The sequence below is a fragment of the Ceratosolen solmsi genome, unplaced genomic scaffold, assembly GCF_000503995.2.
Source record: "Ceratosolen solmsi marchali unplaced genomic scaffold, CerSol_1.0 scaffold11, whole genome shotgun sequence".
Taxonomy (NCBI): domain Eukaryota; kingdom Metazoa; phylum Arthropoda; class Insecta; order Hymenoptera; family Agaonidae; genus Ceratosolen; species Ceratosolen solmsi.
This window is the reverse complement of record NW_011948416.1, coordinates 12403296-12417797: the sequence shown is the minus strand read 5'-3', so window position 1 is coordinate 12417797 and position 14502 is coordinate 12403296. Positions and strand designations below refer to the sequence as shown.

Below are 14502 nucleotides of genomic sequence, written 5' to 3'. Positions count from 1 at the left end.
AGAAAAAATTTCAATGCAAATCTGTTAAATGAAAGGGGAAAAACAGCTTCGCCAAAACAGTAAAATATCAAAAACATATTCGTGTTACATTCGAAAGGAAAGAGTAGTGCGATTATAGCGATTCAGTCTTACGTATTTTTTTATTTGCCTTGTTCAGAACCACGCTCGTCGTCCCTTAAGTATCTTAAATATAAATAGATGAACGAGAAGAAAATTAGATAATCTGTGTATTAATAGCGATTCAAGATAATAACAATATGGATATTTCCAATCTCTTAACGAAATGAACTTGCTGCTCCAAAGCGACTCCAAATGCCTAAATTAAAAATCGCATAAGCGCTTGCTCGTCTCGTATTCGTGCGCACATTCGCAAATAGGAACCACAAATTGAGCGACAAATCCACGACATCGAATTATGCGGGGGCAAAGTGCGCGTGCGCGGCCATTGATAATTTACTACACGCAGTTATTTGCTGGTCAAGTGTCGTGAAGTTTTACTGGGTTAGCGGTAATAAGCGAGCGGCCGCTTAAATCTTTCTCCACCAAGCAAGTTCCAATGATTTTTGTGTAAGCGGCTCAATTCCAGATGCCCTCTTCAAGGAGTTACGATTCTATTTAAATTTGTAACCGTCCTATCGTTATAAAACTTATAGGAAGCGAATGAAAAGTAGCCGAAGCACTATAAAGGTATCTGCAAAGACATCTCTGACTGATATTAATGCGGGCGATGTAAATATATATGATATTCTTAAATATTCAAGATTATTTTAAAACTTGAAATACGATTCTTATCTATAATGCTTTATCTCCTTTCGTATGAATGAAAAAAAAAAACAAATAAAAAAAAAATAAAATATTATGTATTTCTTGTAACAGTAGATTTTTAGCGATAGTTTGCCTGGACTCAGCTTAAGAACTCGGGATTTTATGCTGCGACAATTTAATTTATAGTTTGATATATATACTCTTAAACTTTTTTAACAAAAATATGAAACGAACGAAGCTTCATTAGTTATGAATGCGCTCTTGCGACATAAAGAAAAGTTTTTTTTCTCTCATTTCGAAGTTCAATTATAGCCTTTTTTGCACTAAAATAAGCAGATTATCAACATAAAAATATAAATGAGATAATTATATATTCTCAAACCTATAAACGATATTAGCGACGGAAATCCAGTCTCCTCTTAAAATAAATTTCTTTGGCTCTTATGAACAGCTGAAACTTAATTTTTATCATACGCACTTTCTTAATAGCAGCTATGATAATAAACGAAATTAAATTAAATATGTAAATAGCCATTAGAAATCTTCTTTAGATAAAATGTCGAATAAAAATAAACGAAAGAACTTTATATTATTCCATGCTGAGATATCAAAAGTCATCTATCACTTAGTTATCATTTCAGCGCTTTTTCAAATATTTATTTCGGCTAAGTTAATTGATTAAATTATTACATTTATTTTTATTTTTTCTCCTAATCAAATTTTTACATTCGATATATATATATATATATGTGTGTGTGTGTGTGTCTGTGTGTGTGTGTGTGTGTGTGTGTGTGTTTGTGTGTATGTGTGTGTAACTCATTAATCCAATCTGTAGATAGTTTTTATCAAAGTACAAATTTCACATTCAATCATATTGCTTTTAATGTTTTCCTGCAAAATACTTTCTTAACATCAGAATTTTGCTCATTTTTCATCATCAAAGTACAATTTTCCATTTTCGTCGATAACTTGACAATGAAGGTCGAATAAAATTAATTTTTTTTTTACCGTAAAAACATAAAAGTAATTATATTTGAAAATTTTTTTTTTCGACAGAGTATCTATCGTATTAATTTATATATTGACAAATATAATTTATTAATTCCAATGTTTCATAATTCAATGTTTAACAATTAATTCAAATAAAAATTATATTTTTATTTACATTTTCATTTTTTACATTTTCATTTTTCATATTATTTATTTACCGTATAGATAACGTGAAAAATATTAAAGTAACATTTTTAAAATGTCGACAGAAAAATAAGTATTGCGCTTATTATATTGAGAAAGCATGCTGAGTAAAAGCAACTTTTTACAAAAAATATATTCAATGATAATTGAATGAAAAATATTCAAACGTAGTTTAAGATTTGTGTTTGATAACTTGCAAGGAAATTGTTCACTATCTGAAACTTGTGATTTACACATACGCGCGCGCGCACACACACACACAACACACACACACACACACACGCACACACACACGCACATATATATATATATATATATTATAATTGCTTTTGCATGTATTTTTACATTAAAGCTTAAAATTAATCGTAATTTTTATTTCAATTTATTAATAATTTGTTTAATATTTTAATTATCAAGCTCATTATAATAGAAAGCATGCCGTACTTTCATTATTTAAGGGTCGAATTAATATTCCGTTAATTAATATTCCCATCTAATTATACATTTGGTCGATATTTTCTATACGAATTACAAAGCCTATTTTATCCAGTGATTCACATCTTCTATATTGCGAATGCGCTGATAATTTGTAATGTGCATCATCACAAAGCAGATACTGTGAAGATTCGACTTTTTCCCGATAGCCTATCGACATTACTGTAATTTAGTTTGTAAATTTGCTCACACTGAGCTACCTTTCAAAACATAAACTCGTTTGGTTTCTTTTCTCTCCAATGCCAAACTTTTAAATAATGTTTTAAATTCTTCTTGTAATCTCGTTAAAGATCAAACTCGATAGTATGATACAATTTAGTCAATATTTTAAATTAATTTATTTCCATAACTCAACTATATAAATAATCAATATTTTAAAAGTCATATTTTAAATACGACTAGGGAAAGCCACTGATGCATAAATAATTAAAATGTGTCAGAACGCAGAGATACACAACTTTTCGCAATTAGAGATTTTAATTAATCTTCAATAAATATATATATATATATATATATATATATATATTATTATTTAAAAAAAAATAGAAGCTAATGTACTACTCTTTATAATATCATTTCAAGGCCTATTGTATTACTTGAATTTTCTTGATTATTGTTGGAATACATATTTCATCGCCTATAAAATGTTTTAATAATTCATAAAAGCCACACTGTATTGTTCAAAATATCTGATTCAATTTATTCGTTATATTAAATATCTAATTATGAAATTGATAGAGATGCATGAAAATAGTTATTTCATATGTAGGTACCTCAATTAGTATATTCATTCATAATAACGAATAAAATATTTAATTAGATATGAAGAATTATTCGATTGCGCTTCTGTGAAATTTTATATCGATTATACATTTTATGAAGATCTTATTAAATCTACTGATCTTTTCACTAAAATATTCTTTACGATTACTTTTAAATATGGAAATATGGAAAGGTCTCGAGTTACATCGAGGATAATTATGCTTTTTTTAGATTATAGAAAGGCATGTATTATAATGTTAAATAAATAATGCGAGTCTATGGCAGTCTAAAACACCATAGAAACCGAAATTGGAGGAAAAACTAAAAACTTTATTAACACGTAATTGTTGTAAAAATTAAATTTTATTAAATAGAATCGCCTTTACAAGAACGATTGAAGCCTTATAAGCACTCGATATATTTTCAATAAATGCTACATAATGTAAATTAATAAGTTTTATTAATATTTCATTGAAAAACTTGGTATTACTTGGTTTATATTGCGAATATTGCCAGTGATTTATATCTTGTATTGCCATATGTAAAATTATACCAACGAATGTTTATAAAATATTTTTCTCAATTCCTTAGTTTAGAATAGAATTTTGTGACAATTTTATAATCTATGATTACATCAAAATAATGTTTTATATTTTTAATCTTAATCAAATGTTAATAGTTTGAGCCACGATGTCTATATAGTAAATTGCATTCATCCTACATTTTCGCAAGAAATATCTTTATATATTTCTCCTGTCACATTATATGTAAAATAATAACTCAAAAATTATATAAATATATATAACGAATATTTTATAGAGTACATTGGTATTTAATAAATACGCAGATCGAGTCTTGAAATATAAATATAATAGTCTAGACAGTATAATTGCATAATACTAAATTAGGGAAAGGAGAGATAATCATTACTCGACACGGTTTAGATCTTAGAGCCCAGGAACAAGTTCTTCTCTGTCTAACATATACATCGTGGCTTTAGGATTAGCTTTTCGATTCCCAGTGTGTCTTCCAATTTAGGTTTTGCAAAATTAGGCTTACTCCTGTGTAGCGTTGATCCATCGTGTGAAAGGAAATGTCGTCGACTGTCCGACAAGATCTAACTCATGAATGGATTCAGTGTGCTAACGTGGATGGGGGAGACGGATGGCTTTTCGTGCATGTAAATCTCATTGAAAAAGTGCTTTTGCATATATAGTTTCCAAAATAGTTATTATTTATCTGGAATTTCTGGATTTGATCCTTTGATTTCCATGTGCCGCTGAGTGATGTCAATTGCATGAGAAAAACCTAAGAAATTGCAAAGACATTCATAAATAAAAAAGGTCGTTTACTTCCATATTACAAAGATTTTTTAACATGAAAATTATTTTATTAGACTAGATGGAAAAGATGTAAAGTTAACCGTAAAAATTAAAAATGACAAGTTCGGAGAATGTCGATTAATTTAATGAACGGAAAAGCTTACCATACATTAAGATTACAATAATAACGAATGAGCTAAAAATAAATAAGCAATGGTTTTAGAGAAGTATCCGAATGGATGTAAAATTCTATTAAAAATTAATTAAATGTAATTTAAAGGTAATTTAAATGAAAACAAAAAACAAAAAAACAAAAACAGAAAATAGTAATAACAAAATTTATAATATGAGGAAATATGTGAAGATTTATTTTAGCGAACGAAAATAGGAATGTCAAAAGGAATCAAAAATAGATGTTATTGTATTGTAACATAAATAAATAAATATTATGAAACTAAATATTTAAGTGAATACATTCAGATAAAGATAAAATAGACTAATACGTTAGTATTGTTGAGAGATGAGATAAATGAATGAAGTATTATTATAAGAATAAATTTGATTACGTTATAAATTTGTTCTGAATGGTTATTTTGATTTATTTTGAATTCTCAAAATCAAATTTTCAACATATCGTTTTAATGGAGTAAGAGCATTGTTGATTCTTTCTTATTATTGCTATATTATTCAAAAATTTTAGTAGTAATAATTTATTCAATTCGTTGGTTATTAACGAATGGACATATTTTCAAAAATCTTATATGTCAGATTCAAAATTTACCGAGTATATTTATAATTTATCGAGTAAATATAGAAGAAATATTTCATATGACAAGACATTCAAATTTTAAGTAATAACATGTCTACGTTATTGATTTATATATATATATATATATATAATTTACGTACTTCTTATCGATTAATAGTTATATTCCTGCGACAATAGTCGTATTCAGTAAACGTTATAAATTTCAATTTGTAATAGAGAATTACTTGACCCATTCGTAAAAGAAGTGTAACAATTGGAACAATGTAATAGCAAAAGTAAGAGTGAATTAATTCTGAATAGCATTTATTGAAAAATATTTAAAATTATTCTTTTGCTCGTCAATTTCATTGTAATGATCATTCGTTATGTTTTCAACTGGAGAAATATTTCAAATACAAGTTTATTTTTCTCTCGTTTAACCTCTTTAAACATTTCCTTACTGATAATATTGTGGACATTCACTTATTTAGTTTTGTCGTGTCATTTTTAGCCTCCTTTATTATGTCTATACATCCCGCAGATTAGACAATATTTATAACAATCATACATTTTCATTCTTCAAATATCGTCAGATAGTGTAATTATTTGCGATGCCATTTGTTCTTTAAAGTATATTAAGTAAACAATGCAATTGAGTAATTTTAACTTCACATGCATATGCCAAATACGTCGTAATTGTGATTCGTTATAATACCAAATACGTACAAACATTGTCGTTAGGTAATGATAGTTGATATTATACAATACATAATAAATACCTTATGTCACTGTGTTAATCACAACAATTGAATTCTTAAAAAAAAAACAATATTCACATATATGCAAGGAGAGAGCTACATGTCAAAGCTTATTAAACAAAAATTAAAAATTAGGATTTTTCGCCATTAGCGATTTATATTGATTTATTAAAATAAATATTGAAAATTTCAATTATGCATGAAAAGATAAAAGGTTAATTAATTAAAAATTAATTCATTATACGTGGTTAAAGTCATATCGTTTATAATCTTTGACGTGCAATCCAACATAATAGTTTAATGCGTAAAACAATTATAATATCAATAGCAATCGTGTACTTTTACAAATAAATTTTTCTCTTTCGTATCAAATGGAACATACTCCAAGGGATGACGTATATACATTTAAAATAAATATTTCGCATTAATACAACAATAATAGGGTCGTAATAATTTTAGCACAAGAGCATTGGGCAGAAAACTGTAAAGGAACGGACGATCATAATGTAATCCTTAAATAATGTATAATCGTAAGAGTTAATTATAAAACGAACGAGTTGTGAAGTATTGGAGTATTACAAGTGAATTTTCCTTTGTCTTTATTAATGGATAGAGCGAGTCTCTTTTGTTTTCTCGCTTTTCTCATGCATATCTCCAAGGGCCTGCGGCCATACTGTCGAGTGTATGACTTAAGGTAGCGGTCCAACTGAAATAAACAAGTAATTGGCTAAACATTACGTTGGCAAATTTGCGATTATAACAATTTATAAGACCAATAAATAGAATATATAATGGAAATTTCTTCTTTTATCGTAAGAATACGGAGTTTGGCCTATGGATATTGAAAGGGGACAGGCAGATCAAACACCAGCGTACATCGTCGCATATCTATCCAATTCATTTTCCAAATTTTGTATTTGCTCTGAAATGCCATTTAATTGCCTTATTCCAGATATTACAAATTATATTTGTCGTGAAAGTAGATCAGAGCTTTGATCGATAATAAATCAAGTGTTGTTGAGCGCGAACGTTCATGAAAATGCAAAACTTTTAATGTTCGAAATTAAAATTTCATGCGCCGCATTTTACCGACGAAGCTCATTCAAATAATATCTATACTCTACAATTTATTTTATAATTTATAACACGTAATTTCAATGTAATCACTTACAAGTTTAACACTTGCCGAAAAGGGTCGTAGGACAAAAACGCTGAAGATGTTATTTTAAGCTATTAAAGCGATTCGCGATATATTTGTGCAATAAAAATGCCAGAAACGAGTGACGGAAACTTTTGCGACTCGCCTTTGCCTTACAAAAAAAAAAAAAAAAAAAAAAAAATTTCCACGCCTCGCCATGAGATACCTCGCACGATTGCGTAATGTCTCCTTTGCATCCTGGTGCCGCGCTCCAGCTTCTCCATCTATTCCACGAGCAATTTCAAATAACAGATAAAGCAGCGAGCGAGAGCCACGCAGCCGAATGCTCAACTACAACTCGCTCGAAGGAGACGGCAAGACGAAGGAAAAAAGGAGTGTAGTCTCGAGTCCGGATTAAAGGGGCGTGTAAGGGCCGAGGAAGAGCTCGTCTGGTCGATTTGTCGTCAGGCAGGAACGAGCTGCTGCTCAACATGAATGTCCATATACGCCCGGAGTCAAGAGCTCGGAGCTCCGTGTCCATATCGCTTTTCGTTTCACTCGCTTCCCCTCTCACCCTACCCCGCCGCTCCGCGCTTACGTGCCACCCACGATTGCGCGCGTATGCGTGCGATGCGTCGTTCGTCCTCTAGCGGCTTTTCCCAGCAGCGCCACTCGCTACTGGAAGACGTGCTTTTCAGTTTTTCTCCCTGTATATTGGAATGCACGTTTGCTTCTTGCCTTTCGTCGGGCTTAGGATAGAAATGCCAGCAGGAACGCGCGAGTTTTCCAAACCCATTCCACGAATTCGTACTTTGTCGTATAACGAACACGGAGGTAATAAAGATGAGTCATGATTATCATATTATGGCTGCACGGTATTCGGTTCGGTTAAAAATGTCTTACTGTAAGTTGTGTATTTACCAAGTAATCCGTTGTCAAGGTTTTTAATCAAATATAATGTCGAATCGAGTAGTGACACCTAGTAGTCGAAATTAGAAATTCCGAATAGTACATATGTTGTGCCATGAGCATTGGTGTCGTGTAATCTTACTAACTCCAATTGAATCGTGTAGAAATATATATAATGCTATTATATGAGATTCATCAAAGCTGCAAAAGATAAAAGAAAAATCTGTATAATGATGAGAACATAAGCAATAGGAATTTTACTATTTCTATAGGCAATTTGTAGTTCAAATAATTATGTGTAAAAGCAATTATTTTCACTGCTATTTCAAAGGTATTTATTTTATTGTACATCTAGAATTATATTTTATGTTATACTTAAAATAACTCTAGAAATATAATTCAAACGACTAGTATAATACAATAACTAATACGAATATTTATGACATTCAAATGTTCCGTAGTTTATGAATTACTAAAAGTGAATGTTTTTTTTTTCTTTTTTAATTTATTTTCTACTTTGTTCCTACGATGAAAATGATACATAATTTCAAATATTTTTTACATACTGAAATACTGTGAGCTTCAAAATAAAAAAGTAAAAGCACTGAAAACTAAAGCGATTGTGTGAATTTGAAATAAACGGCTAATTTCAAATATTCATTCAAGTCAATAAATATATAAAGAAAAATCATCCACGGCAGTTTGACTAATTGTTGAAAACAAAACAACAACAATCAATGAATAAAATAAATAAAATAATCATTGGATTTAATTCTCACTGTATATTGAAAATATTCTGTCGGGTTTAATGATTATATATCGATATAATGTTACAGAAGATAAATATGTTATTTAATCAAGTAAAAAAATTAAAGCAAATATCATTAAGCCAAAGACTTTATATAAAATTATATTACATTTTATATAATTTTAAGTATCCAATTTTAAATCAAGTTTGGTCTAATTTATAGTTTCAAATGCTCTAATGTCAAATGGAGATTACGAGAAGACAAAGAGAGAAAACGAAAAAGGATAAAGACAATTTTTAAATATTCATAAGAGCATATTTCCATTGAAACTCAAAATATTTATGAAGAAATGCAGAGACATTATTTTCGGCGCAACATTATTCAATTTTGTAATCCACAAACAAAAAAACAACCATTAATTTTATATTTACCAGTTATTCGCATATACTTTTGACGAGCATGTAAACTTGTATATAAACGTATTTTTCCTACATTATTTTATAATTCTGGCAATTTATTAACATTTTTAATCAGCTATATATTTTTATATATGCAAAAACTACTTGAATAAAGTTTATTCCTATATTAAAGTTGCTTGCAATTGCATTTTATAGTTTATATAATGAATTATATATACAACCGGTGAACATGACAATTATATCTATTTACATGTTATTATTATTGACATTTTCTTATAAAATAATGTTGTACGAAGATACAGAATATGACTATTTTCAATTCACTCTTACATTTCAAAATGTAAGAGCAAATTACTATCTTCTATTTTCTCAAATAAACGTGCCCTTTTATACTTTCAACTTGTATACTTAAGCCTAATTCGCTGTCATCGATAAGCCGAACCTTATCGCCAATCTAATTATGCCAAATTGTAAGATAAGCCAACTTACCCTTCAAACTTTATTAACCATTACAAATCATTGTTCTTTGAAACAACGGGATTTCTTAACACGACGACGCTACAGGCACAACAAATTCAACCCACTGCAATGGTTATTGCAATAAATTTCCAAGTAATAATTGTTCGGAATGAGCTTTACTACTGGCTATTGAAGCTAAGCCTCAACATGAAGCGAATACCGAGCCTCCGTCTATGAGCGATCAAGCCCATCATTTTCCTCGCGTGAAACAGGATCTTAGCGACTGTTGTATGAAAAAAATCTGAATAAAAGACACGTGCTGATTTTGCAGCTCTGAGTCTGTGAAACACATGCCGTACACTTGTTCACACGTTGTTGCGCAATGGAGGTGACCTCGTTGTCAAAATTCTTCTCGACTATTATCCAAGTATTTATCTTGCAAGTAGAATGATGGAGAAGACGATGGGGTTATTAGACTGGCAACGGGAGTAAGGACATGGGTGTACACGTCTAATGCCATTTAGGAATGTCATTTAGCATTAGGATCCACCTTGTGCTCGCTTTGCCCGATTTACAGAATAAACCCGACGAGATCATTTAATATCATTTAATAATCTATAGTTTATATGGAGACTGTGGTATAATAGCGAATGTTGGCAAGTTCGGCGAAATCTTCGGCACTCGGTACGATTACTCGGATAATGGATAAGAAAACTCAGAATTCGTGGCCAATATTCTTAAAATTTTTTGAAAGTCCAGAATGTTGCGATGAATTATTCTAGTCCTGGCTCTCCATTTAATATCAATATCAAAAGTTTTACTTTACTATTCTTCGTTAACAATTGGATTTTTCAAGTATTTTTAGTGTAATTTTAATCAAGGAGGGATAGTCAGAAAATCATTGAAAATCTAAATTTCGTCTGCCACTTTGCTGTCTCATTAAACGAGGATCAAATCGATCGATTCACATTTAATGAGAATTTAATAAATTTTAGTAAATTACAATTTGTTCGTTCGAGAGAGAAACTTATTCGTCAGCGGACAATCGGCGGACGTTAATTATGCAACTCGATCGTGCATTTCTCCCCTTGACTGAGATACGTTTTACGTCTAGTAAAAATTTCCATTATTTACACTCTTGAAAATATATCGAGTTGCGGTCGAGGGCAATAACGTGTAACATTTCACATTATTGCTCCAGTTGTGAGTAATTGTAATGACAATAGCAACATCAATAACAACAACAACAATAACAATAATAATAGTAATCATTCTAAATAATGTAAAGTGAATTTTGTCGAAACCCTTAGCTTCTTCGGCATATTTATAGGCTTTAGCTGGAATATACAATTTAAATTTCCAAATGTCATTGAACATTTTTTACGCCTTTTGTTTGTATATACGAGCACTTTATCCAGTCTTCCTGATAAATGATTACTAGCTCACTACGAACACGAGACGTTTAATAATTAGAAATACACCTCGACGTACTTTGAATTCACTTAGGCGCGCGAAAGTGTATTTCGTGTTCGCTGCGAAAGTGTACACCCTGCAACGTCTAAAAATAGTCAATTTGCAAATACGCTTGATAAATATGGTAGTCGGAGAAACTTCAACCGCAACTTCCGAAGACAATGAATAGCTCGGACTATCTTCCAAAAGTCGCCTCGAGTCTTATTATGGGCGGGTAACCAGAGATAATCATCATCCTGACAGTCGAATTCGTCATTAGACGCGCGGCATCGGGGCAATTAAGCACGAGAAAAATTAAGGTCAATTGTCCGAACGGACTCGGTTTGGCCGGACCGGTAATGGCCGATCAACCGGATCTCCGCCCCCGCGCTTAACTAAAACATTCCTCAGTGGACCGCCGATCGCGAAAATCGAATGACCAACGTCTGACCGCAGAACCTCCTCGGCGTCGTCGCAAAATCTCGCAGCCGCCGAAGCTTCGAGTTCCCGACCATTCGAGTCCATGGCCGACGAGCCGCTTCTTCCTACTGTTTATAACGCCCAAGCGAGATTCTCTGATCAGCTCCTTATATTTTGGCTAAGTGCGATAGACGATGGGAATATGTGAGATTATAGCTCGAGTGGTTGAGAGGTTTTCTCGATATAAATCAGGAATCATAGGATAAAAAGTGAGTTACATTTAATTTAAGAATCTAAGCTTCGCATGACATTCGTACGTAGCAACGTAACAATTCAACACGACATTCCACTTTGAGATAAATGAATTCGAAATCTTCTCTTTCGTGCTTATTAACCGAATCAATTAAGGCTTTCTTAAACAAATGATCAAAGCATAGTTTTTCGATCATTCACATACACTTCGCAAAATAGTTAAACATTACTCTTACTTCACTAAATACTTGCTTTATAATTTTAATACTTAATTAATAATAATTTATATACACATATACGTTAGTGATATATATATATATATATATATATATATATATATATATATATACCTTTAGTCTTGCATGGCTGATGATTCTTTTAATTTTTATGATTTTTTATGATTCTATATTTTTAACAATTGTGCTTAAATTTTTTAATTTTTAGTTATCCTGTATATATACATATATAAAGGTTCAAAGATTAATGTAGACATGTTATTTTATGTATTAAAATTTAAGGATAAATTATAGCAAAGAAAGAAAGAAAATTTTCCGACGAAAAGAGAGTATATTTGTAAAATTCATATTTGAAAAAAGTTTATTTTCTTGCTCAATTATCGAACGTACAGTCAGTTGATGAACCTTTTTTATTTTTTTTTATGTATTTCATCAAAATGTATTATAATGTTTGAACATATAAGGTTATTTTCGGGTTTTCAAATTATTATATATTTTTATTGAATTGGCAAATTATAAAAACACTGTACCACACTTTGCCGTGCGGTTGATTACAATTAAAAATTATTTTAATAAAAAATCGCGTATACTATCCTCTTATATTTCATCCCATTTACATTAAAATTAACTGCGATAAATCATTCGGATTTAATGGACTAATCACTTGGTACGGATAGTATACATAAAAATACGCAAATAAAGAAAGCTGAGACCTTTTTTTGACGTTAGGGACCAGAACCATAATTTGGAAATAAAATCGTATGCTCGAATCATTCAATCGATTTCAAATTGCCCGAGATTCTACATTTAAATGTAATCGATAGTAGTAATTAAGTAAATATTATTATTTGCAGATTATTTTCATATATCGGACAGGTTAGAACCGATAACCAAACGTTTGCGTTAAAAAATGCTCGACTCTTTTGATCATGGAAGTACTGTAAGTGTACGGATTGCGCAATTGTCGAGTAGCCGATGATTTTCGATTTAGACGACCAATCGTCGAAAAGAGTCATCTTACCTTCATTTCTCTAACACAGTTTACACGTTGTGTACTAGATCAACGTAACGTTGCGTCGGTGTTATCTCATCACGCTATTCGGCCGATTTAGGTCAGTACGTCCAAGTATTTCGGTAGTAACCGTAAAGAACAAAAAAATATTTATAAAAATGACAGAGTGGATAGTGGCAGGCGCGTCTCTCGCATCAAGGTTCATCCGTTGAAAGTACGAGTTCGGGGCAAGTGGAGCACGTGCGACGAGCAGGATGATGAATACCCGGAAACTCCAAACGAGCCTCTCCCTCTCTCTCTCTCTCTCTCTCTCTCGATCTCGATCTGTCTCGAAGAAAACTCGGGCCAAGGGCTCGTCCTTGCTCGGCAAAAACCGAAGCATCGGCTAGAGAAAAGCATCTAGCCGCCTACGACGCCTTGGGAGTTAGTAGAGCTAGACTTCTGATAAGGCGTCTGTTCGTCTGGACGCCCCTCTGACGCCTCTCCACCTCCCTTGACAATCCCCCCGACCGCCCGCCCTCGTCGCGCCAACGACAGCGTTGCCCGATCGGAGTAGGGGACCCGAGCGCATGGAAAGTGGAACGCGGGGCGCCTTTATCTCCGTCCTCGTCGTTTTCCCGCGCAGCTCGCGTGTATATATATAAGTCGGGGCAACCGTGGCGGCGGCGGTGGCGTCGACATCGGCGGTGGTGGCGTTGCTGATGGTGGCGATTACGACGACGGTGACGACGGCCACGACCACGACGACCACGACGACGACGATGACTACGGTGTCTGCGACGGCGCCGGCAGAGGAGCTGAAGGTGGCGGAAGAGGTGGGGGAGGGACAAGGGGATGGGAATTGAAAAAGGGAGGGAGGATAGGAAGGAGGAGGAGGAGGAAGGTGCGCGTGCGCCGGGTCCCCGGTGCCACCGCCGGGCTCATTAGCCGTCGGAAGTGATAGCGTGTAACGTGCGAGTGTTTCCGGCCGTGCACCAGGAGCTCAACGGACCTAGGATGACGAGCGCAGCTGCGACCGAGGCACTGGTAAGGGTGGCTATTCCGCGGCCAATGGCGCATGCGCCGAGCTTCGACATCCTTGCCTCCGGCCGCACCGCAACCCCGAATCGATCACTGCCAGCAGCCGGTCTGCGCTCGATTGCACCTCGTCCCTCCAACCCTCTCCGCGCACTGTACCATTCACCCTTCGCCAATCCATCCACCCATCCTCGAGGAGCGCCCCGAGCGCCGGTCCTGGTGATGGGCGGCTAAGCACTCGCTAGATTGCCCGTCCGATAGATATGAGCCGAGACGAGTGCGACGTCTCTTGAATGTCCGCGTGATCGGCACGTGGCGCTTGGGATACTTTTTTCTTCCGACGATCTCCTCCGCTCGAGTATCTTTCGACTTTCACTTATCGCCGTAGAGGGAAA

The 14502-nt window shown here is 33.3% G+C and overlaps 1 protein-coding gene across 1 annotated transcript in view; it reads left to right on the top strand.

Annotated features, from left to right (window-relative positions):
- Positions 1-520: 520 nt before the first annotated feature.
- The window catches only part of LOC105359526 (facilitated trehalose transporter Tret1-like), a 21815-nt gene continuing 7833 nt past the window's right edge, over positions 521-14502 (top strand). The window contains exon 1 of the mRNA XM_011496138.1: positions 521-687. Coding sequence (XP_011494440.1) covers positions 661-687 — 27 coding nt within the window. The 5' untranslated portion in view covers positions 521-660. The remainder of the gene's footprint in view (positions 688-14502) is intronic.